Consider the following 27899-nt stretch of genomic DNA (forward strand, 5'->3'; position numbering starts at 1 on the left):
AATTAAAAAAGGTTGTTAATTTAGCCAAGATAATCCCAATTAAAAGAAAAAAAAAAAAAAAAACTGAATTTAAACATATCGGATATGGTAACCTAATTGAATTAAAGATCTCACCTTTAACACGATTTTGTGAGAAAATGTGAGAAAGACGCAACCCGCTATATATACACAGTCAAATCCCACTTTTGCCCTCTCTTCTTTCCCTTTTTTTCTTTTTTACCCTTTAGGCTATTTTGTTAGGTAAACAATGATTTTTTTCCTCCAAAATTATTTTTTTTGCATTCTGTTTTGCTTTAGAATTTTTTTTATTAATACTTATTTATTTGAAAGTATATTTATCATTTATTTCAATTTATAAATTAGTTCACGATATAATTTTTAGTTTATAGTTTTCTCATCGGCATTTTTAGTTTATAGCAGATAAATTTGATTATATGTTGTAATTTAAATAATTGATAAGTCTCTTTTGATGATTTGAAACCCGGAATTTTAGCCATTATTTTCTATAATGTTATAACAATATTTATGCATTACATATCCTATTAAACATTAACCTTTTCTGTGAAATGTTAACATGGAGTTCTTCATCTTTTACGGTAGGTTCATATCAATCAAGTTAGAAATTCACTTATGTCCTGTTCTGAAAAAAAAATATTGAGAAGTGTTTTTCCTAAGACAAATCTAAAAAAATATAACTAATAAAAACAAATCTAAAAAAATAAAACTAATAAAAACAAAATCTAATAAAAACAAATCTTAAAAAATAAAACTAATAAAAACAAATCTTATAAAATAAAAATAATTAAAAAAATTCAAATACGTGAAATCTTAAAAGCAAAACGGATAAAAAAAATCTTAAAAAATAAAACTAATGAAAACAAATCTAAAAAAAATATAACTAATAAAAAAAAATTAAAAAAATAAAATTAATAAAAACAAATCTTAAAAAACTACGTACCTCCCTTGTCGCTTTTTAACACCCGCCTCCCTTTTGTTAAAAGCTCCCTTTTGTTAAAAGCTCCGAAAGAGCACCATCACCAAGTACACCACCAACCACCAACCGTACAGATATAATTGAACTTTGTTCTTCTGAGGATTTTTTGAGACAATCTTTTTAAGCAATCTCTCACTTACCACACTTTCACACCACAAAAATAAAATACGACGAGAAAATACGATAAATAATTTCAAAGAAGAAAGAATAAAGATGAAATATGAAAGCATTCAGATAAAAAGAAAATAAATAGGTTATGTGGAGGTGAGTGAATGAAATCATAAAATTTTAACACTAAATATAAATTTTTACTTAAGGATAAAATAGGAATAGAAAAAATAGAACAAAGACTAGAAATGGAAGAGGGAGGTGTAGGAAGCAAGTGGAGAGGTGCAGGGAGCAATGCCCAAATGTGGGTGTTGATCCCTGTACTTTTACATTTTGGGCCTCCACCTCTCCATCCCACTTTTATCCCTTCTTTTATTATTTATATTTTTATTTTTTATCTATATTTCTATTATACCCTTAAGTAAAATTTATTTTATATGTTAATTTTAATTTCACTTAAAAAACCTAATTTTTATTTTCTCACCTTATGCTCTCTCGTTCGGTTTCATTTGTTTCTTCCAATCCTTCTGTGCTTTGGTTTGAACGGATGTCGATATCCGTCGACGGATGTCGATATCCGTCGACGGATATCCACATCCGTTTCAGATGCCTGGCGTCTTCTTCCTCCTACCACTGAAACACTGAAATACATAACAACACGCAACACTGAAACGTTGTATTACATATATTAAAAAAAACAAACAGAAATGACAACACTCAAGAAACGAAACGAAAAAATAAGCTCTGGCAGAAATAGCAACATATATGCGCCAAGAAGAAACCGAAACGAACAAAATTTCTCTATCAATCGGAAGAAGAGACGAAAAACTAACCTCTCGAGGCAGAAGCGAAGCACCACCGCCACCCCACCGTCGTACAAACTCGCCGCACCGCCGCACACCCAGGCCACACCACCACTGAATGCACAGATGAACAGAGGACTGGAGTTGGGAGTCAGAGTTTAAAAAAAATGAAAACAAGTAAAGGGAAGTGAAATTGAAAATGGGAGTGGGGGGTTTTGTGTTACATGAAGAAGGGAGTCAAATGGGAAAGTAAATCTAGGATTAGATAAATAAGAAAGGATTAAAAAAGTAAATTAGAGAGTACAAAAAAGGTTATATTTGTAATATAACAAAAATTAAAAAAAATGGGGAGGTAGAAAGCAAAAAATGTGGAGGTAGAGGGATCGACCCCCCAAAGTATTCGATCCGATCATTGCATAAATTGGATTTTTCCGGAATCGACAAGATTCGGCCCAAACCAGTCTGGAAAGGTAGTTAAAAAAGTACCTTCTTGTAAATACAACTATTTCTAAATAATACTCGTTTTAGAATCATTTATATTTATTATGTTAATTTTTTTTTTAAGTTTTATTATTTTTTTCCAAGTTAATCTCCCTCAAAATCATAAGGCGTGAATTAAGGGATAGTTTGGGAGACGTTGACGTGTCCCACAAACATATATAAAGTGGATATGCTTAACTTAGTATTTGTCAAAAAGGACCCACCTGTTACCTTTTGCCTAACTACTTAATTAATAATTACAGGGAAGAAGATATCAGAAGTCGTGGGTTCATACATGCAATTTAAAATCACGTGCATGTTATGCTTGTAATCATGAATATGAATATATACTATCGCACAATTATTTTCTCAATTATTGTCATTCTTTATATAATATCAAAATGTTAGTGCTTTTCACTTCTTCTTTTTTTTTCGGATTCCTTCTTCTAGTATATATACTTAACTTGTCTAGTTTGTAACCAAATGTGCAAACTTTTCAAGCACTTACATTTGCATCAATCAAATAAATTATTACAAACGCTCATGTGTTTTCTAACATTTAACGCGATTAATATTCGGTGATTCTGTACTAATTGATTCACGCACTAAGTGATCATGACAACAAGATGTGTCGAGAAAACATGAAAATGTGATTATATTTTAAAGATAGAAAAGAAAGTGCGTGGTGAGCTAAAACAAGGTGGAGAACTTCTTTGCTACTGTTCATGCCAGCTTCCATTTTCGTCGCCTACGAAGGTGACAAGCGAAAAGCAATAAGAAAGATTCCACTTGCAAGTGCTGTAAGAAAAAGTAAACAATGTTTGACAAACTGCACTCTCACGCGGAATGAATCTTTTTGCATTATCACTGCATCACACAAGCCAAGCTCATAGTATAATCTCTCTTCGCCATATCATTTCAATATTATACACGTCAACTTTCGATACAAAGCCGACTTTGCTTACTCACTTTCTCAAGGTTGACCAAACAAGCCCTATAAAACACCTCTTACTCTCTCATTCTTTTCCACACTCCCTCTCATATATTTCACTTCACTTAGGCTGCTGCTTTTGCATATTTGCATTTGCAAAGCTTTCCTCACAAAAAATGGAGCCACGCAGTTTCTACTCTCTGCTGTTTCTTTTGCTTGCTTTAGCTTCTGTAAACTCAGTGCATGGCCAAGGAACACGTCAAGGGTTTTATTCTAGTTCGTGTCCTCGTGCCGAGTCCATTGTTAAGTCAACAGTTCAATCCCACGTTAAGTCTGATCCTACTTTGGCTGCTGGATTGCTTCGGATGCACTTCCACGATTGCTTTGTGCAAGGTTGTGACGGTTCTGTTCTAATTTCCGGTGCTAACACTGAAAGAACAAACTTTGCTAACCTTGGTTTACGAGGATTTGAGGTTATCGATGATGCAAAGACACAACTCGAGGCTGCATGCCCCGGTGTTGTGTCTTGTGCTGATATCCTTGCCCTTGCTGCTCGTGATTCCGTTGTTCTGGTAATTAATTAACATAAACTCTATGCACTATAAACAATAGTTTATATTTTAATCAATTTGCAAGTTGATGAGATTATATTTTATTTGTGTCATTTTTTGCATGACAGAGCGGTGGACTGAGCTATCAGGTTCCTACTGGACGTAGAGATGGACGCATATCACAGGCCTCTGACGTGAATAACTTGCCTGCTCCTTTTGACTCTGTTGATGTTCAGAAGCAAAAATTCGCAGACAAAGGCCTCAACACTCAAGACCTCGTCACCCTTCTTGGTAATAATCACCCATTATAATGGCATGTTTACACACTTCAAGTCAATGAATGAATATATCATAATTAAAGTTTGAAAATTGAACTCATTTTCTCACATATAATATAATAGTATCAAGCTTGCTTTGTGACAGCTAAGTTATTACAATAAGCATAGTTTTTTACACATTCGTATCTAATACCCCCATTAGAGTAACATCTTTTTCTGTCTTTTTGTCATCATTGTCAAGTGATTTGACGTTGTTTTATATCATTATGTTTATTTTGTTGAATATACAGGTGCGCACACCATTGGAACAACAGCTTGCCAGTTTTTCAGTAACAGATTATACAACTTCACTGCAAATGGTCCTGATCCTTCCATCGACCCTTCATTTATTTCCCAACTACAATCACTTTGCCCACAAAACGGTGACGGTTCAAACCGCGTTGCCCTAGACACGGGTAGTCAAAGAGCATTTGATTTATCTTACTATAATAATTTGAGGAGAGGACGTGGAATTCTGCAGTCTGATCAAGCCCTCTGGAACGATGATTCCACTCAGAAAATTGTGCAGGGGTACTTGGGCTTAATAAGAGGGTTGCTTGGATTGAAATTCAACGTGGAGTTTGGAAAATCTATGGTGAAGATGGGAAACATTGAGTTGAAAACTGGCACTGATGGTGAAATTCGCAAGATTTGTTCTGCCATCAACTAGCCACTTCAAACAATTAATATATTGCTTCAAAAGCTGGTTTTGTTTGTCTCTGTTATTGGTATATGCAAGTCAAGTGCATCATGTACCAATATGTTTTCATCTTGGAAGTGTAAAATTTACAGTGATACAATAAATATAGTCTTTTTAAACGATTTCTTAAATTTAAATCTATTAAATAGAAATAACATCCACTAAAACTGATCAAATTTAATTTTTTTCGTACAAAAAATTAGTTATAATTAATTAAAGCCAATAGATTCTACGTGCCAATAGATTCACAATATTTATACATTTAAAATGACGATTATGTGTAATCTCAAATTGCCGATAAATTAATGTTAAAACAACTTCACTTCCTATGTTGAGAGCTTAAAATATTAATATCCAAACTAACAAAAAAAAATTTAAATGCTTTGTCGGGTTCTATCTGTAAGTTAACTATTGTCTGTAAACATTGATGTTTCATTATGTTGGATGAGCCAAATCTAATAACTATGACAGCTTCTGTCGTTACAAGAAAATGAAAGGTAATATGTATTATTTAAACCCACATAATTTCACGATGTCCATAGTTTTCTTTTTTAGGTGTTCTGCACAAACATTTGCATTAATTATAAACAACATTATAGAATACGAAATTTCCATATTGGTGAACCCAAAGTATATATCGAGTCTGTCTCAGGTGATTGATGAGAATGAGTAGGATACGAAATAAGGGACGAAAAGAGACAATTGCTTGGAAGTTTCAATCTTACAGTGTCATGTGTGTGTGGGAATGGAATATTAACTATTCATAATTCGCATTGTGATTCTAAAATAGAGATAGCATGATGTTGACTTTTGTAGTAAACTTATACGAAAACCATTTTATTGCATTTATTACATGTAAAAAATGGAACGCACTTGCTTAGAAAACATGTACCAAAATATTGATAGACACCAATGACTGCATATCCTTTTAGAGTAAGTAATATAGAAACGAAATTCTGAATCTTGATCCCACAATACAACAAATAGTTTACAGATTGGCAAGAATATTAAGTTAATCAGTAAACATTAAACGCTGTTGTTTAAATTTTGTTAATTACCAATGGAACATTAATTAGGGAAAAAAAAAGTATATGAATTTGAGTTATTGGTTAATTAGGCCTTAGTTTTAACTTACATATGTCAAATCAATAACCTTTTTTTTATTTTATCAAGAAAAAAATTCATAGAAACCATATCATTCCTTTTCATTCTACCAATCTCAAATTTTATATTCAAATAATTTAATTTGAAATTACATCCAAATTTATTCATTATAAATTCAAATAATTTAAATTGAAATTACATCCAAATTTATATTTTCTAAAAAAATTAGTTTCACATTTAGAGGTTCAAATTCAAATAATTGGATTAGAATCCAAATCCACATTTTTTTTAAAAGAAGCTGTTTTGGATATTTATTACAAATCCATTTGATACCCATTTGTAAATGATTCTTTTTTCAAAATTGTTTGTAAATCGTACATAATTTACAATTAATGATAAAAAATATTTAGTGAATACACACTTTATTCAACGCAATAATAAATAAATGATATAATAAAAAATAAAATAAAAATAATAAGTAAAATTTGCATAGAAAATTTATATACATACACTTACTAAATAAATATTAATTAAAAATATAAAAAATATAATGTGATAAAATATACCTTTGATATGTATTTTACCTAATTAAATGTTACAATTATTGACAACATGAAGAAAAAGAGCAAGTGATGACAAAAATTAATGTCAACCTTTAGTTTAGTTAAATCAGTGAATTTGGATTAGATATGACCACATTCATATTTTCCATCATTCATCAAACTTTTATCATTGATTTGAAATTTGAATTATTCAGTAGTTTGAATATTGTAAGAGAAAATTTTAAATGAATGTGGATAACGAATTGAGGTGGATTGCACATAAAGAACACGACTCTTGTAGTGTGTTTCCACAGACCAACGTGTGATTTTTGTGCAGTTTAGCTTTTGCTTTTGACATTTAGATGTTTGAGCTTTTCCTCAGAGATTCTACCTTTTTGCAAGTGGTGGTCGTCACTGATCGTTATGGGAAAAAGCATACAAATAAGCTTTGACTAAATATATATATATATCACCAACGCGCTATCATTTGTACTTTTCCATCGCATAACCCAAAGCTAAACAAAACCCGTGACTCTCAGCACACTTGCGTTGCATGCAGTTTCAACTAGCCGGCTTTGCTTACTCTTTATCCAATGTTTGACTTTTTTGTTTATATCTTCCAAAAAGTTCATCACACACTCCTATAAATACCTATACATACATCACATTGCATTCCACAGAATCATACATCCAAACAAATATTTATCATCTATTTCGTATATTAATCTTGCATTTCATTTCTCATTGAGTGGTCCAGAAAATAATGGAGGGACGGAGTTTGTGCTCACTGATGTTTCTTTTGCTTGCTAATTTGGCCACTCTGAACGCTGTGCATGGCCAAGGGACGCGTGTGGGGTTCTATGCTAGAACATGTCCTCGGGCTGAGTCCATTGTTAGGTCCACAGTTCAATCCCACGTCAGGTCTGATCGTAGTTTGGCTGCTGGGCTGCTTCGGATGCACTTTCACGATTGCTTTGTGCAAGGTTGTGACGGTTCTGTTCTCATTGCCGGTGCTGGCACCGAGAGAACAGCCTTTGCAAACCTTGGTTTAAGAGGATACGAGGTTATTGACGATGCGAAAACGCAGCTAGAGGCTGCATGCCCCGGTGTTGTGTCTTGTGCTGATATCCTTGCTCTTGCTGCTCGTGATTCCGTATTTCTGGTAATTAACTCAAAAAACTAATTGATATTAGCATCGTAATATAGCAAACAAGAAAAGATGCTCATTCTTTAGTCAAATAATGAGTACAAAGTACTTGTTATTTACTATAGTTAAAATTTGGCGTTTTTTTGCATGGCAGAGTGGTGGATTGAGTTGGCAAGTGCCTACTGGACGCAGAGATGGGCGAATATCACAGGCTTCTGATGTGAGTAACTTGCCTTCTCCTTTTGACTCTGTTGATGTTCAGAAAGAAAAGTTCACAGCAAAGGGACTCAACACTCAAGACCTCGTCACCCTTGTTGGTAATTACAGTAGACTTTGTTTACGTAGACACACTTTATCATCGTTAGAATTCTCCACCTTTTCTGATTTCACTTTTCTTGTACCCTTAATGAAACATCTTTTTCACTCTTATCAAATCTTATCTCACTGTCTAGTGATTTTGACATTTTTCTATAGAATGTCTTAAAAAATCCAAGGGACTTCTCAATGGCTGCACGTAAAAGTCTAATAATAAACACTCAATTTTAATTTAACTTGACAAACGTGCAGTTTTGTCTTTTTTATGTGAAAGGAAAAATTTATATGAAATTAGGGTACGACAAGTTGACAATATAGAGATTTAAGACTAACGAGTTTTTGTATATTGATAAGGTGGACATACGATTGGTACCACAGCTTGTCAGTTCTTCCGTAACAGATTGTACAACTTCACTGCAAATGGTGCTGACTCTTCAATCAACCCTTTATTTCTTCCTCGGCTAAGAACATTGTGCCCGCAAAACGGCGGTGATTCAAACCGAGTAGCTCTTGATACCGGTAGTGAATACAGATTTGACACGTCATTCTTTGTCAATTTGAGAAGTGGGCGTGGAATTCTGCTGTCTGATCAAGCGCTTTGGAACGATCCTTCCACCAAGTCATTTGTACAGGGTTATTTGGCCTCCAAACCCTCGTTTTTCAATGTGGAATTTGCAAAATCTATGGTGAAGATGAGCAACATCGAGTTGAAGACTGGGACCGATGGTGAAATTCGCAAGATATGTTCTGCCTTTAACTAGCTAGCTGCCATGGTTTAGAAAAGTTATTTTGTTTGTTCTTGACCAAGTGTTAGGTTTTTTTTTCCTATTGGATAAGATGCACAATCAATAGTTATAATTTTGGAAATTTTCTCAGATATTTCCATATTGGACAAGCTAAAATGTGAAGATTTTGATCTTTTCTTGGTTAGGCAATGGATGGAGTTGTTGAATAGACAATTGAACAATTGCGGAGCCAAAATTATGGATGAAAATATACAGCTGATTAGAGTTTTCAATCAATGCAAAGCCGTTCTGATGATAATGATTTTCCAAGAGAGAAACATAATATTGACTTTTGTATGACTGAAAAATTCGTTACATTTATTCATAAATGATATTTTTTAACAGAAATATAATATGTATGTACTGATTATCATATTCACTAATTAACTTGAAATAAAAGTTATCATAAAGAAACGAAGAAAGCAAGTAATGAGGAAGGAAACTACAAATGCTATTTATTGGAGTTCAATTTTGTTACCTTGTATGTATCTCTGTTATTGGAGAGTTTATCATAATGAACTTTCGGTTTCAAAAAGTGATGTTAAGAGAGAACATATACTATTGTGATTTTAGAAATTGAAAAAAAGAGGTTCTGGGCTTCAACAGATCCAACAGAGATTGGGCTAAGAAAATAGTGGGCTTGGGCTGGGTCGATTGCAAGAGTGAGTGAGTATTGCAGCTTTTATGGTCCAACACAATACTGAATCTTGAACAAACAACAAAAACATCATGGATGCCTCCGCCCTAACTGTAACTCAAAAGGTAGCATTAGCTTTTGGAACTCGCACTTTCAACCATTTAATTTCATTGTTCTTGTCGCCATTCTTTGCTTTTAACGTCAACCTGGAATTGCTATTGCATTCACATTCAATAACTCACTCTTCAATTGCAAGCTTTGGTGTGACTCTTCATTTCACACTTGAAAGCAAATGGCAGCGTCTGCTTTCTCCAACGCATTGCTTTCTCCCGTAACATTTCCTTCCAAACCCAAATCTATTTCCTTTCAACCCAGATTCCCACTTCTCAAATTCCCCAGCACCAGATCCCACCCCTCGTTGAGCAAAACGACCACGTTTTGTTCCTCGGATGCCGCCGATGCTCCTAAACATGACACCCCAATTGAATTAAGTACGAGTTTTAATTTTGTTTTTCCCTTTTGATTCTCTATTCGTTTCAATTTTCTTCCTTGATAGTGTGCACTTTGCAGGGTATCCGGCATTTCCAACAGTCATTGATATCAACCAGATTCGTGACATTTTACCCCACAGGTACTCTCAGCGTTTTTTTATTCTTCTCTTGTTTGTTTTTTGAACGCTGATGAGATTCACATTCACCTTTTTTCTTGATTCAGGTTTCCTTTCCTTCTGGTGGATAGAGTGATTGAGTACACTCCTGGCGTTTCTGCTGTCGCCATAAAGAATGTGACAATAAATGACAATTTCTTTCCTGGACATTTTCCAGAAAGGCCAATCATGCCGGGTGTTCTCATGGTTGAGGTATTAAGCTATACACTATGCTGATTACAGGCCCTACCTTTCTATTTTGGTGTTGCCTTGTCTGTAATCATGTGATTTTAATTCTTGTGTATCTGCAATGAGATTATCTATTTATATGATTAAATGTAATAGAATGAAATCAATTTGTTACAATGTCTAGACTGAGATTAGTGGTGTAAAGTTTCTGATATCTCATTTATCTGTATTGATTTACATGGATATATCGTTATAGTAGCCTGTTTAAATCTATAAGGATGAAAAACCTCTTGTAAACTTTGCTTTTTGAAAAATGATATAGGCATTTATTTGAACTTAAAAGTGTTGTGGTTGCAAACTTGCTAATATCCTAGAGTTTTTTGTGCTTTTTAAACTTGCAATTATCCTGGAGAGGAACTTCTTTAATATAAAATTTGAAAGATACTAAACATAATTGTATCAGGCATCAAATTAGATTAAATTAGTTCTTATGAAACCTTTCTCAAATTGATACACGGCGGCGTGATTGCTTGCGTTCACAATTTGCCATATTGAAATGTGCACCTCTGTTGAAAGTGGTCTGACTGTATTAACCAGTGAGAAAACCTATGAATTTGACTAAACACAACCAATAAAAATTTATTGATGTTCATTTAGATGTTTTACAGCATTTAAAACATTCTTCAGTGCTGTATGGAGCAGTAATTTGATTGTTTTCTTTTTGAAAACGAATCAATGTTATTATTATAATTTCTATCTTTCCATGCATGTCTCCTTAATAGTGAACTCATGGATATAGTACAGGATATGGTAAATGTAAACATTTTCCTATATTTATCTTTTTCTTTATTATATATGTTGTCATAAATTCAAAAGGCACCAAAAGAATGAAGTAGTCAACTGTTGATGCTTTTGCATAGGGTAATAAAAAAAGTTTTGAATTAGAGGACAAATACTTTTAGTCGGATATATAGGAATTTTGAGATCTTCGGAATTCTAGATTAAGATTTCCCACTCGTGGTAGTTCTTCGATTCACCCTGCAATGGCTCAGCAAATCAGTTAAGCTTGTAGCTCTTGGATCATGAGTTTTGATTCGAATTTGCAAATGAAAACAATCTTGACTTAGTTTTACGTCATTGGTTTGCTTCACAAGTCCTGAATGTGGGCTGGGATTAGCAAATGTTAATGGTATATAGATGATGTGGCCATCTATAGGATATGTTCCTTGCTTGTTTTCACGGCTTTTAAATGTTTGGTTGTATCTGTTTTTCAGTCTTTCATTTGTTAATGCATATTTCTCTGTGCTAGATTATGAGACATATCAAATGCTCTTATCTGCCATATCGAGATCATGTTTGCATTAGACATGTGTCTTTGCATCTACTTGTTCAATTAAACACAGAAACTACTTCCATGGCATGTCTGGTGTAAATAATGACACATTCTCGGATTCACGAGCTTTTGCTTCGAAAGTCATCTTAAGTAGTGGAATTAATTTGACATTCCTGCAACAGGACGATGGGACTGTGAAAGAGAGACATTTTCTGAGTTTTTTAACAAATCACGTCTTAGCTTGCTAAAATTTAAAAAATGAGTAATTTTTGAAAAGCTACTCCATTGGGGAACTTTAACAAATCCGGTGTTATATTATAGCTTGCTAAAATATTACTTCAAAAAGAAAAAAAGCAAGCGGAATATATTAGCAAATCGTATGTTTGTACATTACAAATATTGAAGGTTATTCTAGGTCATGGCATCCACTTGAGTCCCATACTTTATTAGCAGGTCTGCATTTCACTAAATGAATGGTTTAAATGTTATTAATTAATTTTAACATGAAGTTTGGAGAACGAGATTTGAGATTGATAAGTTCGTTTGCCTAACTTCATGTTCATATTTTTTTCCTTGATTTTGAAAACCGATGCTCTTTCGTTCTTTCTTTTTTCCTTTCTTTCTCGGTCAAGTTTCATGTCTCACTTATGACATCTTTTGTCCATGGTCAGAAAATAAATTTAACTGTGTAGTATGCATGCATTTTTCTGGGTTGAGTGCTTTATGCTCCAACGAAACATTGTCCCTTGTTGTCTACCGTATTGTCAAAATTTGTTTCCCTTTTACCATTTTAAATGTGATGAGAACATCAACAAGAGACCAATATGTGCAGTCTCTGAAACTGGTTTTATATCGTTATCTTGATTAGATCGACATACATCAGACTACGATAACTTGTTACATTGTTAAGCTCATTTATTTTCAGTGAACTATAATTCTTAGGCTTCAACTTCTGTAGCACTTCTTTTGTTGAGATGAACAACCGGCCTCTTTAAGTTTCTAAGGTAGTTGTAAGCTTTAGAACTGCACGCAAAAAGACTCTGTAATAGCTCCATTTCACTACGAACTATCTCAACTCCAATGTAAGAATGTAAAGAAAAGAGGGAAAATTTTATTTGATTTCTGTTAATCTGCTATAAAAGTGGGCATGAACATGTGGTCTTTTGCTGCAGGCAATGGCACAAGTTGGCGGTTTGGTCATGTTGCAACCTGAAGTGGGAGGTTCTCGTGAAAACTTCTTCTTTGCTGGAATAGACAAAGTGCGATTTCGTAAGCCAGTGATTGCAGGGGACACCTTGGTTATGAGAATGACGCTTACTAAGCTGCAAAAGCGGTTTGGAATAGCAAAGATGGAAGGGAAGGCATATGTTGGAGGTGAAGTTGTGTGTGAGGGTGAATTTTTGATGATGATGGGGAGTTAATAAGTAGACACATTCCTTCCGACTGGAATAGAGTTCATATTCTTCCATCTTTAAATTTAATTGCTTCTGCTTTTGAATGCAGAACATTGTGAACATTTAGATTAATGTATGCATTTTCAACGAAATCTATCTGAACCTTCTGTTCTAGTTCTCCATATGACTTTGCTTTGGTTATTTTGTTATTTAATGCAAGTTTATCTTTTAGATGGATGAGCTCATTGGCATTTGACCTTGTGCTCTCTCATCCAAATTTGTTTTCATTCAGAGTACTTGTTTATGGCAATCCAATATTGTATACATTTTTTTACCCAATTGTGCATTAAAAAGATACTTGAAACTCCATACGACTAGGCTACACAGTCAGGCACTAGCAATATTTTCAAATCTCCCATATGACTTCAACTACTCCTGGCTTGAGAATGAAAAGTAAATGCTAGTATTTATACGGTGGCTACATTAGAGTACTGATATAAAGTGAATGCATCCATATTAGAGCATAGAATTTGAATTTGTCATGGGGTAACACAAACAGGACAAAGGTTCATTTGCAACTCCAGCCTCTCAATTCAATTATCTACATGAATTGTGTAGTTTACAAGCCAAGTGCGCCTAGTGGGGTCTTTCCTTGTCCAGCCTCAAAGTAGAAAATCAGCATGGCCAACATAGCAATCCTGGCATGCTTAATCTCAGCTAATTTCAATCTTTCCAGCTTCTCTGTATCCGGGATGTAAACTCCATCCTTGAGAGTACCAGCGAAGCCCAAAGGGTCAAAGAATTTGCCTCCTGGGTACCCTTGTTCACCAGTAGCATTGGCAAAGTTCTCAGCAGTTTTTGACCATGGAGTGGCCCATTCCACTGACTGTGAGTCTGGGTTGAAGAAATCCACCCATCTCTTGCTCTCAACCCATCCCATAAGAATCAACTGGGTTCCCAAAAGAGAACCAAAGGAAAAAGGAGCAATTGCATTAGGGTCAGCTCCAGCCTCAAACCATGGCACTCCACTCCAGGCCTGCCCTACAAAGATACCTAAAACTGCAGCCATTGCCCACCTCCCATGAATCAGCTCAGCTTCTCTGTACCATTTCAGGAATGCCGGGTCCTTCCCCAGGCCCAGTGGGTCAAAACCAAAGTCACCTGGTAGCCTGCACTTGAAACATTATAAATCAATTTCCAAAGTGAATTTTGGAGGAAAAAGTGAAGAGAGAAAATGGGAAAATTTGTTTTCAGAATTCAAAATATGCAACTTCACCAAGTTCATGCCCCACCACATTCAACATCGTTCCAGATTACTCACCCTTAAGCTAGGACATCATACAACACCATTTCATGGTTTCAAAAACACTTAAATTTAGAAACATATTTTTCAGAAAATGAAAAAAAAAAATATTTCTGAATAGCCATGGAATTATTTCAGAAAACACATTTTGAAATAAAAGAAGTATGAAGGAATTTGGGTGGACTCACGATCCATCAAGCCATTCTGGGTCGACGAGATTGCCACCACCTCTAACACCAGGGATCCATGACTTCTTTGGTGCTGCCGCAGCTACCACAATGAGTCTTCTAGGACTAACTGCAACACCGACTTTGCCTCCAATAGAAGTGGCCAGAAGGGTTTGGCTCCTGCTTCCTCCACTCAAGAAGGAAGATCCCAACCCATTTAACACAGCACCAGATGTTGCAGCTGCCATCACTCTATAAAGTTCTCTGCAGACAGTGAGAAAATAGAGGCTGCTTTTGAGGTTTACTTGTAAAATGCAGCACTCTGGGAGATTTTATGTGTGTGTGGATGTGAAGTGTGAGAGAATCTAAGGAGTTTTCATAGAAGGCCAAGTAGGATGGTGAAATCTGTAGAAGAAATCTTATGGAACAACGGATAGATTTCCGACCAATAGGAAGTAGATGTCCATCCTCATCCCAAGTTGCTTCCTGCCACGTGGACTACTCAACAATCTATTCCCTCCACTTAGGTTGTTCTTGCAATAGAATCACGTCCCAACAAAACCATTTTAATGAAGCAATATGTGGATCACTACATACCTACTTCTTCACCTCACAAAACCTATAGCATATTCGTTATTTTAACTAATATCTAACCACCAGCAAACAAGTGATCAAATTTATAGGTTTTTTATAATTCATAATATATATATATATATATATATATATATATAATTTTATTCAAAGAGTTATTATGAGGAAGATGAGTGATGTATATTACACTTCTCACATTTTTTTTATTATTAGGTACAATTTATCACAATTAAAAGATTATCAGAGTACCTATTGAATAAAACATGTAAAATATATTTTTTGATCAAATTTTCATTCAATGAAAAAATATATTTCCTTTTAAAAAAGTTATATTTAATAGAGTTGTTAAGTAATAGACTTAATTAAGTCAAATTTGATTATTTTTAATTGAATTCTTATTTATTTTTTTTAATTATTTGATACTTGAAATTTATGATTTTTAATTGACTCTCTATTATTTATTTTTTTTAATTGAGTTACATGACTGTTATCTTATTTCATTATATTACATTTTTCATTGTATCACATTAAAACTATGAAATTTTATGATTAATAAAATAATATTATGATTAATATAACATGATTAACATTTCACATGTATGATAAAGAAGTAAGGTGATAAAAATATAGTATAAAAATTATAAAAATTTCATATAAACTCAATTAAAAAGTATAATTTTTTTTAGTATTTAATTAAAAAAATAATATAAACTCAATTAAAAATGATTAAACTTATGAATGATTTGAAATTTAATTAAACTTAAGTAACATTTTATTAATATTTCTTGCAATGAATATCAATTAGATATGTACTCTGCTCACGATAAATAAGAAATATAGCCCGCAATTAGATAAGTTAATAGAATAAATACGTTTCTATATATATTATTCGAATAAAGGAGAAAACTAGCATAATATTCATATATATGTAAATGTTGTTCTCGACTTTGACCTTAATAATAACATCCTACTAAATATATTCCATGTTATTTTGAATTTGGTGGCTATCCATTATAAATATATGTGTTTTATATTATTAACAAATAAAAAAAAGAGAGTCATACTGATTGGTACGATTTTTAAGATAATTATATAAAAATCGAAAAAGAAAAAGTGCATTTAGGATGATGATTTTTAATTAAATAATACTATTTATTATATTAAATTATAATTATGATATCTAACAGTAATATAAACGAGTTTATTAGAAATCGTAGTCTTAGTACGCTCTCATTTAATTCAAAATGTGATCCGCCTTGTCTTCTATCCAAAACGCAGCGTTTAATCATTTTAGTTTTCAAGTAATATTTGTTGTTTTACTATTCTATCATAAAATAGTTACACAAATAGAAAATTTTATTTTATATAAAATATAAGTAATATGCTTATAGGTAAATTAATAAGATAAAAAAATACATTTTTAAAATTGCTGCTTTGTAAGTAAAAAAATGTTAGTAAAAAAAATAACTCGAGATCTTCAATCCAAAAATTTTAAAATAATAAATTTTTGAGTTTTTATTGTTCCATATTATTCATTTTATTATTCTCTCTTAGACTTTTAATTTCACACTTAATTTTCTTGTTTAAATTTCTTGTATAACTTAACTCTTTTAAAAAAAATTGAAAAGGATAAAATAAACAACTGTAAGAATAAAATGATTAAATGAGACGAAATAAAAAATATTATTAACTCGTATTTTAAAAATAAAAAAAAAATATACTAAGATGAAATAAAATAATCTATAAAATAATATTTAAAATAATAATAATAATATGCAAAACTTAGGATGGTAAAAATATATCAATTAAAAATCAATAAAAATTATTGAAAAAAAAAACCATAAATTCATAAAAAAAAACAAATACATATTTAAAAATTCTCCTTTTCACTCTTATTAATAATTTATAAAAAAAATTGCATTCTACTTCACTCATTTATGTTAATTTTACGTTATATCCTCACTCTTCCCCGATTTAGTGAATATTAATTAACAATAAAAAACTATGCTTTTTTTTAAAAAAATTTAGTTGTATATATTATAAGCGTCGAAACTTTGTATACGGCTAACTAATAAATCGCTAGTAAATACTTGGTCAAATAATAAAATGAATAGGTAGAAAATAATTGAATTAAATATGTTTCTCTTTTTTTAATTTTAAATAAAAATAAAAATTAGTTTTTATTCAAAATTTTAAATAATTTAGTTTTTTATTTTTAGAATTGAATGAATTTAATCATTTTAATTAAATTTTATTAAATTTATTTAAAATTTTAAACATATTTTTTATGTGTTAAATAAATTTAATAAAATTTGATTAAAAAATTAAATTTAAATATTTTTAATATTTAGAGACTAAACATTTTAAAAAATAATTATATACTTTTATCTTGTAACAGTAATTATTCTACTTCACATATTTGTTTTTGATTTTGGAAGGTAATACATTGCATAATCATGAAATGGATGGATGTAAGGTGCAGAAGTTGCATGAATGGCTCTTCCTCTGTTTCTGTCTGTAATATGTTGTTGTCCACATGTCCTTCCTTTACTCCACCCTCCTCCTCACTCTCTTCAATCAACCCACCATGCAAATCATGCCTAATACAAATTTCAAAAACAATTAATCAGATTTGAGAAGAAAAAGAAAAAGAAAAAAAATCCAACTTCATGAAATGGCTCATCTCTTCTGCCGAAGCTTCCATGGTCTCTGGTTACCATGCTGCAATCTTCCACCGAAATCTTCTGAAAGGCTTCGAATTTATGCTCCAATTCCACTTCCTAAACCTTGGATGAGCTTTCCGCGCCATACCCACATGCTTCTCAATGCCACTTCTTCCCGAAACTCTGGTTCTGAGGATTTTGATATTCTCTCTTCCACTGGTATGCCGCCTTAGCTCTCAAAGACTTACTTTTTTTCATCTTTATCTTTTGGGTTCGATTTAATTTTCCGTTTTGGTTTGTGGGCTTTATTTTATTTTTCGGAATTGGTCAATGCCCTACTGGTTATTTTGACAGAACATTCCGATGGTACTTTTCTGTTCCAGTTCGCCACTGCTAGCGAGATCAGACAAAAATTAGATGAATTGAACAAAAAGAAAAAAGCAGATGAACTGAACAAAAAGAAAAAATCAATTGCATTGAACAAAAAGAAAAAACTAGATACATTGACCAAAAAAAAGCTCGCTCCGGAGGTTGTTGTGGAAGAAAGCAAAGCTGGTGTTCGAGCTTTGGTGAGTGATAGTGTTGAAGAATCGAACACTGGTGTTTATCGTCCATCGGGGTATGAAATCGAGTCTTCTCCGACTGTAGTAGTTAGTGTTGCCGATCAAGAATCTCTGCTTCCCGTGAAGGAAGAGGAGAGTGTTGTTCTTAATAGTGATTCTGGGAATCCAGTGATCAATAATAGGTATTTGAAGTTGGATTCCGTGGAGGATGGTGATGGTAATCAAGGGATTTTAAGTGAAGATATTGGTACTGAGTGTAATGGTTTCCTGAGTGCCTCTGAGGAGGATTCGAAACTTGATACTCGTCAAGAAGCTGTAGTTTCAACTGTTGTTCCAGAGTCTGATGGATTCTCTGATTTGAAGAGTGACGCTTCTGCAGAAGTTGAAGAGGAAGAAGGTGATGTTGTAGCTTATTTAATGTCTTCTAAGTCAACGTTATCCATTGATGTTTTTAATAGTGATTGTTCTGTTTGTCAGGTAGAAGGCTAACATTGAAGTTGCTCATCTCTCTACAGCTGGCAAGAACTATGGTGTAGATGGAGTGACAAATAACTTGGCCACAGCGGTGGATGCTGATTTAAGTCAACTGGTGCAAGAATCCACTTCTTTAGGGTCTGAACAAGTTGGTTACAGTGCAACAGACAACCCGACTGCCATTGTTGCTGCAGAAATTAGTGAATTGGTGCCAGAATCCATCTCTTTAGAATCTGACTCTGAACAAGTTGGTTATACTGCAACAGACAACCCAACTGCTTCTGTTGCTGCAGACGCAAGTGAAATTTTGCCACAATCCACTTCCTTAGAGTCTGAGCAAGTTGATTATAGTGCATCAAACAACCTGATTGGTGATGAAGATACTGGTGCAAGTGAAGTGGTACCAGAATCCACTTGTTTAGAGTCTGAACAAGTTGGTCATAGTGAGTCTGAACTACTTGCTAATGGTGAAGAAACAACTCACCTCATTGTAGATGACTTAATTGAAGCAAGTAAAACGGGAAAGTCAGAATTGGTTAGTCTTATTCCCTTTCCTTACAAAGGCTAGAATTTACTTTTTCTTTGCATGTCGTTTTGTTTGAGTGCATTTAGCTATCCAACTATATTGACCCTAACAGATCAAAGCATTCCCTTTAAGAACTGCTTTTAGTTGGATTCATATGCTACAGTTTCTAATACGATTTCTGTGTTAATTTTGTCTTTAGTTACATGATGAGGTTCCGTCCTCAGATTTGGAAAACATCACAAATGTTGACAATACCAAAAGAAGTGATTATGAAAGCACACCACAGCTTACTATCCCACAGATACATTCAATTGAGGTGGCTAGTCATCGGTATGCTAACAATAATTATATATTTCCACCCAAGGAAACTTCCTCAGTTTTTCTTCAACATGAATGTTTATCTTACTGAATTTGGTGATAAAAGCAATGACAATTAGAAGTTGTATATGGTGCAAGTAAAGTAATACATTGCTGTTAGTGATGAGGGAAGTACAATAGCTCCCCATGATTATCTTATTCTTCTAAAAACCAAATCATTAAAGATGCAAGAATCTAGGTTTGATGCATGGCAACTTCTTGGAATTTGGAAATGACACCAGTTTCATGTACACAGGACCGATTCTTCAAACACGGAGCTTTTCCTAGTTTCTGGTGGTGCTTGCTTGCCTCATCCCTCAAAGGTACATTCCATACTTGAATATCAAGACTCCTTCATACAAATGACGGTGATGAGATTTTAGTATCCTAGTTAAATCAAATTCTAAAAAAATAAATTATTCAAGTTGTGTTTTCTATATTATTCTAGGCAATAGAATCAGGTTTGCTCCTCCGTGATTGTTTCCCAAATCCAATTTTGATAAAATTCTTCATTTAAAAAAATAATTTCTGTGATAGTTCTTGTTATGTTTTGGAATCGTTGATATGTTTGATGTTTTTAAGTGAAGAGTTTCACCCAAATTTATGATAAGACTGACAATAAATAAATCTGGGAGTGCTAGGGTCAAATGTGTTATGCAGTCATAGAAGAATATGAGAATTGTTAAATTCTACAGGAAGGTAATGACAAACTTCTTTTTGGTCGGTAGGATATGCCATCTTGTTGTTAGAAGCTGGTGCTCCCAAATGCTTTATTTGGTTTATAAATATAAAAACAATGTAAGCAATAACGTGCAAATACTTCTAGCCTAGGAATCTGACTTGTTAATAGTATGTATATAATGATGAACCTATGCATGACATTTTGAGTGATGTTTGGCTTGCATCCTGAATGAAAGATGATAAGCCAACTAATAACAAGTTTCAGGCATTGACAGGTCGGGAGGATGCTTATTTCATTTCTCGGCAAAACTGGCTAGCTGTAGCTGATGGCGTTGGTCTGGGGTCTCTTGAAGGTATCCTTTCAACAATATTTGGATATCCATTAAAACTATAGCACTAATATGCCTTTGTTTTTGTCCCTTCTTTGTGTCTACTAAATGAAGTGCACTCTGGTACAGACTCTCTGTATAGAATGTTAGTTTGCTACTTAGTATAATGGCCCCATTTACTTGTTATGCTTATAACTTTTACACCTTAGATAATTATGCAGGAAATGCTGGACCGTATATCAGGGAACTCATTGAAAATTGTGAAAATATTGTGTCAAATTATGAAAACATTTCAACAATAAAACCTGCAGAAGTTATCACCAGAGGTGCTGCCGAAACACAAACTCCAGGATCATCTGCTGTTTTGGTTGCTCATTTTGATGGACAGGTATACGACTAACTTTTTAGTTAATTGGGTTGCTCAAATAAATGATGGAAGTACAAGATCAAGTGAAGTTATTCATTCAAACGATACTACAATTTTCACTGCCTAAATAAATGTAAAACTAAACCTCTGAAGTATATTTTTCCAATATGTTAATCATCTTTAGCAATTTATTACAGGTGCTTCATGCAGCCAATGTTGGGAACACCGGATTTATCATTATAAGAGATGGTTTCATCTTCAAAAAATCAACTCCAATGTTTCACGAATTCAACTTTCCATTACAGATAGTTAAAGGACATGATCCATCAGCACTCATTGAGGTACAAAATCTAACCTTTAGCATCTAGCCATTCACCGACATGATTAATATATTGAAACCTTTATGCACCGTTTGAACAGTGAAGAGAAGTTACGTAGGAGGACTTTAGATTACCAAATAATTAACATTCGTTAAACCATCGTTTCAGCCTTACACCATCGATCTACAGGATGGTGATGTGATAGTTACTGCCACGAATGGCCTCTTCGACAATCTTTATGAGCAAGAAATTGCATCTATTATATCAAAATCACTACAAGCTAGCTTGACACCTCAGGTGATTCACTTCATGCTCTTTTTCTAATCTTGGATCTGCGTATCTTTCCCTTTTCAAGGATTTCCTTCTCAGCTCTTTAGGTGAGTAACACAAAAGTAGAGTACATTTTTGAAAAAAGTCATCTATGAAAACAACCTATTGCTAACTAATACCTTTTAACAACATTTGGGAATATGCTATTCTAAATTACCCTGTTGAAACGTATCTTCTCATAATCTAGGTCAATATTATGATTCCCATGTGCTAATGAAAGTGTTCTTCTGGAGTCTAAAATCCAAAACACGTAACTTGCAGGAAATAGCAGAATTATTGGCCGTGAGAGCACAAGATGTTGGAAGATCAACATCCATAAGAAGTCCTTTTTCTGATGCAGCGCAGGCTCTGGGTTATGTGGGATGTGTAGGTGGCAAGCTTGATGATGTAACCGTTATAGTGTCATTAGTTCAACCTAGATAGCTCTCCCATATTTTTGTCGTGTTATATAATCTGTATGTTCCATTTGTATATACAAACAAATAGATATGTGAATTTATCATGATACTCAACGGTGGTAACTTTTTCTTATGATATCTCCTCTTATTTGGGATCGCAAAAACATTTTATTTTTCCCATCTAAACTTCTTCAGTCTTTTTCTTCTTTTACATTCATTTGCAATGCACTTTTTCTTGTAGCATAACTCTGCAAAATTATACTCAACTTTTACACATAACAAGATACATTTCGTTTAAAAAGACTAAAATCGAAAATCATCTAAAAAAAGAAACATATTTAATCACTAAATTATACAGTTTGATAATCGGAAACACTGAATTGTGCTATAATGGAGCACAAATGTGTAGTTAGTGTGGACTTGAATTTAAAATAGAAAATATAAAAAGTTATCGTAACTTGTAAAATGATTTAAATTTAAAGTTAACTTTATCTTGAATTAGACCAAGAATAAAATGTGTGAAGTACATTAATAGAACGTTGAATTAAAAGATTAAGTTGGTGTAAGTGAAAAATGAAAGGGAACATTAATAATAATAAATTCTGACATTAAACACTGATGCATGTGGAGCATAAAGAGACACTTCCAAGTTCCAGCTCACATTCACTGACTAAGAGAGAAGTGAAGCAGTGAGAGCTCAAACTCCATAACGCCTTACTCATGGCAGCCAAATGGTTTCTCATTGCGTGCGTCGTGGCCGTCATCTGGTCTGCTGACGTGGCTCCCACCGTCTCATCGTCACACCACGGTCACGCCCATGCCCCAGCACCCTCCGTCGACTGCTCAGCCGTCGTCATTACCTTAGCGGATTGTCTTCCCTTCGTTTCCGACGACGGCGCCCAAACCAAACCTCAGGGGACATGCTGCTCTGCCTTGAAAACTGTTCTCGCCACCGCTCCCAACTGCCTCTGCGACTCTTTCAAGAATAGCGGTAATCTCGGTATCGCCATAAACGTCACAAAGGCTCTCACTCTCCCAGCTGCCTGCAAACTCGCCACCCCTTCTCTCTCCAACTGTGGATGTTAGATTTTCCTCTACCCATTTTCTTTTTTCTCGCATTTATTCCTTTTTTCATACAAAGTTTTCTTTTTTACGGTCTGTTGAAGATAAATTTTTGTCCCTTTCTAGTTTTATGTCAGTAATGAGGATTTTTTTTTTTTTTTTTTTGCAGTGTCTCCTGCGCTCACTCCTGCACCTGGTATGTGTACACATTTATGCCATATACCATCATCTTTGCTTTGCTGGTTCCATGTTCAATTTTATGCCAAATTAAATGAGCTGGGGGCGGTTCAAATATACACTTGTTTGATCCCAAAGTTTCAAGGGCCTTTTTTTACCTGCGTTCTTTCTACTGTCATTTAATCATCTTGGTATTCTTTTTGTGGACAGTTTTTAAATTAACCGAGCATCGTCAATCGTTAACCAGGCATGATTAATCGTTGTCAAGAAATTAATTTTCTCCACTTACTTTGGGTTCAGTATGTTTTTATGACAAAGAGTCTCTTGATTTTCATTGTTACGATGTTTGGTTTGGTTGGGAGATTACTGGATTTATTCATGTTCCTTATTAATAGTGAAATGTAGTATCAAGCTGTGATCTGTTCTATATCTTCAGCGTGTCATTTATGCAGGTTTACTCGTTTTTATCCCATATATGCTATCCGTGCATTCATAATTTATAGTGTGTTGTGTGAAAGATTTTGAAGGTCTATGATCTTTGGTGTTAGGTTCTAAATTTCTGACATGATTGGTGTTTCTGATTTGAATTAGTACAAATTTTGTTGCAGGTTTGTCTCCAGCATCTGGTGCAGCAAATGGATCTCCAGGTGGAGCTCCATCATCAACTCCTGGGAACGCAGCATCAGCACGCGTCCCTACTTCTGCTGGATCCTTTATTATTTGCCTCTCTGTGGTTGTATCACTCGTTGCATTTTGAGGTAAGGGACATCAAATGAGAGACTATTTTCCTGTCTTTTGACTTTTCCATGTTCTGTGAGACTTAATGAAGTACACTGTGGGAGTTGAACCTACTCTATGCTTGTATATTTATGTTGTATGATGTATACGAATGAGCATACCATTACTATTATTATTATATGAAGTGATATTGATGTGGGTGTGATTGGTATTTTGTTGACTAGTACGTGTACATCATACTAGAAGCTTCTTTCTCATATGGTTTTTATATCGTCAACCAACTCCCTGTGCAAAACTATTGCCGGACATGGATATTGCAGTTAAGTGTGGTAATTTTTTCTACTGGAAGTTCATATTTTTTTAAGGTTAAACTGTTGTTTTTTTTCATCTCCGACAAACTATGTTGTTGATGGATTAAATTTATGACAACTAAAACAAAGAAATTGTCCAAAAGTGAGCCTACGTTGTGGTCCTTTATCTAAGCCGAAAGGCATCTCTATCCCGTTTTGGGCACGTACGTGAGGAAAGAGTACGTATGGCAGATAACGTTTGTATCTATATCCAGAATTGGAAGATTTGGAGATCAACTCTATAGGGCTAGAGTTAGGTGTTACATATTCTTTTATCTCACCTCATCAAGGGGCTTTCTTTCCGCACCCATCTTTTTCTTCCTCCACCTCCAAATTTTACTGTATATTCATTATAACCCTGCTGAATGTATATATAAATTATTAAACTAATTACGTACTATTTACCCACTTGTATTTACCCTCTCATGAAATTTTGGAAATATATTTTATAATATAAAATATATGTTATATGGAGAGTTTGTTACTGTATTTTATTAAAGAATTATATGTTTAAAACAAAAATGTGATAGAATATTAAATTTAACACTTCCGTACCTTGACTGTTTATGTTTTCTTTATTTTATTCTTTCAAATAATCTTTAGTGACTTTATGATAATAATTATGGTGAGGATTATTTGTAAACAAAAAAAAAAACATAATTTCTCCTTTGTTTTTTTAATTTTTTATTTTCATTGATTTGGACGGTGATAGGATTTTTAGACCAAGTATGAACAACGTAATCTTCTTTCATTCGTACAGTCCTTCATCAAAGAGTGTTACAGTGACTTGTGGAAATTTTTCTTATGTTATATAGGTACAGCAATAATGATAACTTTTGATAGAATTTTTAGAAATATAAATAAATAAATATTAAAGAGATGTTTTAGATAATATCGCATAAAAGTGACATCCTTTTGAAACATTGGAAATAAAGCACAGCCTAATCTAATTACAAGTAGCTAACTGGGCCACAGCTTTTCTTTTTCTTATTTTGGGCTGCCCAATGGTTTTCAGCCCATACAAATTTCATCGACATTTTAGTTTTGTCATTGAAAGGTTGGTTTTGATTTTGAAGGCACTGATTGTGTCATTGTAAGGTAAGATACGGACACTGTGACAAGGAAAACTTCCTAATCATCTACTTTTTCTCAAATTCAATATCTTCAAAATTTATATTCCATCTTTTCATTCATTATTTAATGCAATTATTTAAATTTTAAGTTATTACGGATGCATTATTTGGATTTAATTTATATTAGACCATTTTTTTTCTAAATTTAGTTTAGTTTTTTTTTGTTTTAAATAATTAAATAAATATATCGGAAGCTTTTGAAAAAAAATTGTGTGATTTGAATAGTTATTTTATAATGGACTATAGTTTTTGAATTTTTTTACCAAATTTTAAAAAAATATATATTTAAATATACTTTTTATATTGAGTTTTAATCAAACTTATTAAGATAAGAGTATTTCAGGTAAGGTAAAAAAATAAAAAAATAAATAAAAAACATTCAATGCATATTTCCTAGTTCCTATCACTATCATGCTTTCATTATGCTTAAGAATTGAAATAGGTTCACGATATTATATTGAATTTGTTTTAATTTTCTTAAATAAAACCATGACATGCTCTTTCAACATTTAACATAAAACATAATAGGTACTTGTTGTTACCTATTAGTTTATCATTCAACTCTCAACCACTTAATTAAATATTTAATGGTAAAAAAACTTTATTTTTATGTTATAAATTATATATTAAATTTGTAAGATGAAATTTATATTAAATTACATATTATAAACTTATTTTATTTTTAATTGATGTGAAAATTTTGTAATATTTTGTGTATACCACATTGATAAGTGTGAAAAAAAGATGTTTTTACACTTATAAATGATATTAATCTTGTAATTATTTATGTTTTTAATCAGTGAAAAGTTGTGATATGAAATAAATTGTTACGTAAATTATTGTTCAGAGAAGGGTGTATAATTTGTAATCTCTTAGCCAATTCTCGCACAGCGCAAGAAATTCGCAAAGCCAGAAAAAGAAATTCGCACAGCGCACCAAGGCTTGTGCGCTGAGCAAATAATGAAAATTAAAAGAGGGCAGCATTTTGAAAATTCGCATAGCGCACTAGAGACTGTGCGCTATGCGAATTACAGCAGTTGAGTGTATAATTAAAATTAATTCGCACTGCGAATACACTCTTCTGCGCTGAGTTAATTAAAATAATTAATTGCTCTTAAAATATATGACAGAGAGGCAGAAACGATCTTCTGACATACGAAAAAATAGAGAACTGCTTAAGAGGTAATGGCTGACAATTGATGTAATTTTTCCTGTTCAATATAAGTTTTGTTCATATGCTTTTCTTGTTTTGTTTGTGATTATACGGAAGTATAATATATTTAATATGTTCAAATTATACTGGAAAGTAAATTTTAGTATGAACTAAGAAAAGCAACTAGAAGGAACGATGCTAGGAATAATTTCAATTCTTCTGGTCATTTATAAACATCATATCTTAATGCAAAGGTTATGTTTAATTACTTAAGGAATTAATAATTGAACATAATTCTTTAGAACTTGTTTTAAGGGATTAAACCAAGATACTGTGATGTTAATGTTTGAACGCAAATTATATTGTTTAGAATAGTTACTGTAATGGTAGTCATGAAGTCAATTCCAACGAAGCTTTCTTCCAAATTTAATTTTCAAATTTTAATATTCTGTTAATTTCTTACTTTCAGTTCACTTATTCAGATTATCATTTGTTGTCAAATTGATTTTGATAAATAATATTAAATTGAATAACGTAACACAAATTTCCTTGGGAGAACTATACTCTTAACTTTATTACTGTATCACTCGTAACGATTTAGTATACTTACTAAAAAGTTATCACACATCTCAATCATATATACTATTAACTTTTTCCTTGTGCATACCACAATTCAATCATATATCACGATTCAGTCTATTTAAAAATTTGTAGCCCATAGTGAATTTGATATTTTGGCCTTGATACGTACATGTAAAAAGTATGGAGACGTTAAAAATGTTGTGTCATGAACAACCACCTTATGTTTCTTATCCCATGTATATGTAAAGCAAACAATGGACATCTAACTTAATAACATACATTGCGTGAAACTTCGTTTAGTGTAGGAGAGGTCCACACTCTAACAGAGACCTTAACTAGGACGAAAGAATTCAGGAGGGTACACTCCCCTCGTGACATCCTAATTATTTGAGGTCTTTTGCTACAGACAAAAATGTGGCACCTGTCCATTATAAATATATTCTTTTAATGTTTTCTTTATACATATTTTGACCAATAAATTATTTTATAATACGGTATAATTAATCCTTCTATAATCATATCCATATTTATTAAATTTTATTTTATATGTTCCTCTCGTGTTAAGTTAGATCTTAATTTGAATAGCTCATCCTCCCCAACAAACACAACTGAACCGGAAATAACATTTAATCGGTCCAAACAGGTAGGAAAGGGAGAAG

General features: G+C 33.0%; 6 protein-coding genes across 9 annotated transcripts; 5 read left to right on the forward strand and 1 right to left on the reverse strand.

Moving 5' to 3' along the window:
• The first annotated feature begins 3397 nt into the window (after positions 1-3397).
• LOC106775136 (cationic peroxidase 2-like) lies at positions 3398-5003 on the forward strand. Its single transcript, XM_014662201.2, has 3 exons — positions 3398-3888; positions 3996-4158; positions 4436-5003. Exons 1-3 carry the CDS (start codon positions 3493-3495, stop codon positions 4852-4854), a joined length of 978 nt encoding a protein of 325 aa, XP_014517687.1. The 5' UTR covers positions 3398-3492; the 3' UTR covers positions 4855-5003.
• A 2194-nt stretch (positions 5004-7197) lies between these two features.
• LOC106775225 (cationic peroxidase 2) lies at positions 7198-8986 on the forward strand. The gene is made up of 3 exons (XM_014662314.2): positions 7198-7692; positions 7832-7994; positions 8347-8986. Exons 1-3 carry the CDS (start codon positions 7294-7296, stop codon positions 8751-8753), a joined length of 969 nt encoding a protein of 322 aa, XP_014517800.1. The 5' UTR covers positions 7198-7293; the 3' UTR covers positions 8754-8986.
• A 530-nt stretch (positions 8987-9516) lies between these two features.
• LOC106775788 (3-hydroxyacyl-[acyl-carrier-protein] dehydratase FabZ-like) lies at positions 9517-13219 on the forward strand. The gene is made up of 4 exons (XM_014662976.2): positions 9517-9905; positions 9985-10045; positions 10129-10273; positions 12755-13219. Exons 1-4 carry the CDS (start codon positions 9707-9709, stop codon positions 13001-13003), a joined length of 654 nt encoding a protein of 217 aa, XP_014518462.1. The 5' UTR covers positions 9517-9706; the 3' UTR covers positions 13004-13219.
• A 197-nt stretch (positions 13220-13416) lies between these two features.
• LOC106775787 (chlorophyll a-b binding protein CP24 10A, chloroplastic) lies at positions 13417-14796 on the reverse strand. The gene is made up of 2 exons (NM_001317323.1): positions 14468-14796; positions 13417-14145 (listed from the first exon to the last, which is right to left on the reverse strand). Exons 1-2 carry the CDS (start codon positions 14692-14694, stop codon positions 13596-13598), a joined length of 777 nt encoding a protein of 258 aa, NP_001304252.1. The 5' UTR covers positions 14695-14796; the 3' UTR covers positions 13417-13595.
• A 2685-nt stretch (positions 14797-17481) lies between these two features.
• LOC106776070 (probable protein phosphatase 2C 71) lies at positions 17482-22225 on the forward strand. 4 transcript variants are annotated; one of them, XR_001376867.2, is made up of 10 exons: positions 17482-17919; positions 18055-18660; positions 18779-19272; positions 19463-19593; positions 19877-19943; positions 20567-20654; positions 20840-21018; positions 21195-21338; positions 21486-21694; positions 21909-22018. XR_001376867.2 is itself a non-coding variant. In XM_014663375.2 (10 exons), the coding sequence occupies exons 1-10, from the start codon at positions 17712-17714 to the stop codon at positions 22068-22070; spliced, it is 2208 nt and encodes a 735-aa protein (XP_014518861.1). In that variant the 5' UTR covers positions 17482-17711; the 3' UTR covers positions 22071-22225. The 4 variants fall into 4 exon arrangements, 3 of the variants coding, with proteins under 3 accessions (XP_014518861.1, XP_014518862.1, XP_022642637.1); XM_014663375.2 differs by having other exon boundaries at positions 21486-21614; positions 21909-22225; XM_014663376.2 differs by having other exon boundaries at positions 20852-21018; positions 21486-21614; positions 21909-22225.
• Positions 22226-22688: 463 nt separating this feature from the next.
• LOC106775219 (non-specific lipid-transfer protein-like protein At5g64080) lies at positions 22689-24242 on the forward strand. The gene is made up of 3 exons (XM_014662304.2): positions 22689-23126; positions 23277-23303; positions 23893-24242. The coding sequence occupies exons 1-3, from the start codon at positions 22766-22768 to the stop codon at positions 24039-24041; spliced, it is 537 nt and encodes a 178-aa protein (XP_014517790.1). The 5' UTR covers positions 22689-22765; the 3' UTR covers positions 24042-24242.
• The last annotated feature ends 3657 nt before the right edge of the window (positions 24243-27899 follow it).

The sequence above is a fragment of the Vigna radiata genome, chromosome 10 (assembly GCF_000741045.1).
Source record: "Vigna radiata var. radiata cultivar VC1973A chromosome 10, Vradiata_ver6, whole genome shotgun sequence".
NCBI lineage: Eukaryota > Viridiplantae > Streptophyta > Magnoliopsida > Fabales > Fabaceae > Vigna > Vigna radiata.

What these genes read in the sequence shown, in the direction of transcription:
- LOC106776070 (XM_014663375.2), top strand. Translation starts at nt 17,712, where the DNA reads ATGGCTCATCTCTTCTGCCGAAGCTTCCATGGTCTCTGGTTACCATGC. An exon ending in AAACGGGAAAGTCAGAATTG is followed by an intron (nt 19,273 to 19,462) that starts GTTAGTCTTATT and finishes TTTTGTCTTTAG; the next exon opens with TTACATGATGAGGTTCCGTC. An exon ending in TGGTCTGGGGTCTCTTGAAG is followed by an intron (nt 20,655 to 20,839) that starts GTATCCTTTCAA and finishes TTTACACCTTAG; the next exon opens with ATAATTATGCAGGAAATGCT.
- LOC106775788 (XM_014662976.2), top strand. Translation starts at nt 9,707, where the DNA reads ATGGCAGCGTCTGCTTTCTCCAACGCATTGCTTTCTCCCGTAACATTT. An exon ending in TGACACCCCAATTGAATTAA is followed by an intron (nt 9,906 to 9,984) that starts GTACGAGTTTTA and finishes TGCACTTTGCAG; the next exon opens with GGTATCCGGCATTTCCAACA. An exon ending in CGGGTGTTCTCATGGTTGAG is followed by an intron (nt 10,274 to 12,754) that starts GTATTAAGCTAT and finishes CTTTTGCTGCAG; the next exon opens with GCAATGGCACAAGTTGGCGG.
- LOC106775225 (XM_014662314.2), top strand. Translation starts at nt 7,294, where the DNA reads ATGGAGGGACGGAGTTTGTGCTCACTGATGTTTCTTTTGCTTGCTAAT. An exon ending in CTCGTGATTCCGTATTTCTG is followed by an intron (nt 7,693 to 7,831) that starts GTAATTAACTCA and finishes TTTGCATGGCAG; the next exon opens with AGTGGTGGATTGAGTTGGCA. An exon ending in AGACCTCGTCACCCTTGTTG is followed by an intron (nt 7,995 to 8,346) that starts GTAATTACAGTA and finishes TATATTGATAAG; the next exon opens with GTGGACATACGATTGGTACC.
- LOC106775136 (XM_014662201.2), top strand. Translation starts at nt 3,493, where the DNA reads ATGGAGCCACGCAGTTTCTACTCTCTGCTGTTTCTTTTGCTTGCTTTA. An exon ending in CTCGTGATTCCGTTGTTCTG is followed by an intron (nt 3,889 to 3,995) that starts GTAATTAATTAA and finishes TTTGCATGACAG; the next exon opens with AGCGGTGGACTGAGCTATCA. An exon ending in AGACCTCGTCACCCTTCTTG is followed by an intron (nt 4,159 to 4,435) that starts GTAATAATCACC and finishes TTGAATATACAG; the next exon opens with GTGCGCACACCATTGGAACA.
- LOC106775787 (NM_001317323.1), bottom strand. Translation starts at nt 14,694, where the DNA reads ATGGCAGCTGCAACATCTGGTGCTGTGTTAAATGGGTTGGGATCTTCC. An exon ending in CCAGAATGGCTTGATGGATC is followed by an intron (nt 14,146 to 14,467) that starts GTGAGTCCACCC and finishes TTTCAAGTGCAG; the next exon opens with GCTACCAGGTGACTTTGGTT.
- LOC106775219 (XM_014662304.2), top strand. Translation starts at nt 22,766, where the DNA reads ATGGCAGCCAAATGGTTTCTCATTGCGTGCGTCGTGGCCGTCATCTGG. An exon ending in TTCTCTCTCCAACTGTGGAT is followed by an intron (nt 23,127 to 23,276) that starts GTTAGATTTTCC and finishes TTTTTTTTGCAG; the next exon opens with TGTCTCCTGCGCTCACTCCT. An exon ending in TGCGCTCACTCCTGCACCTG is followed by an intron (nt 23,304 to 23,892) that starts GTATGTGTACAC and finishes ATTTTGTTGCAG; the next exon opens with GTTTGTCTCCAGCATCTGGT.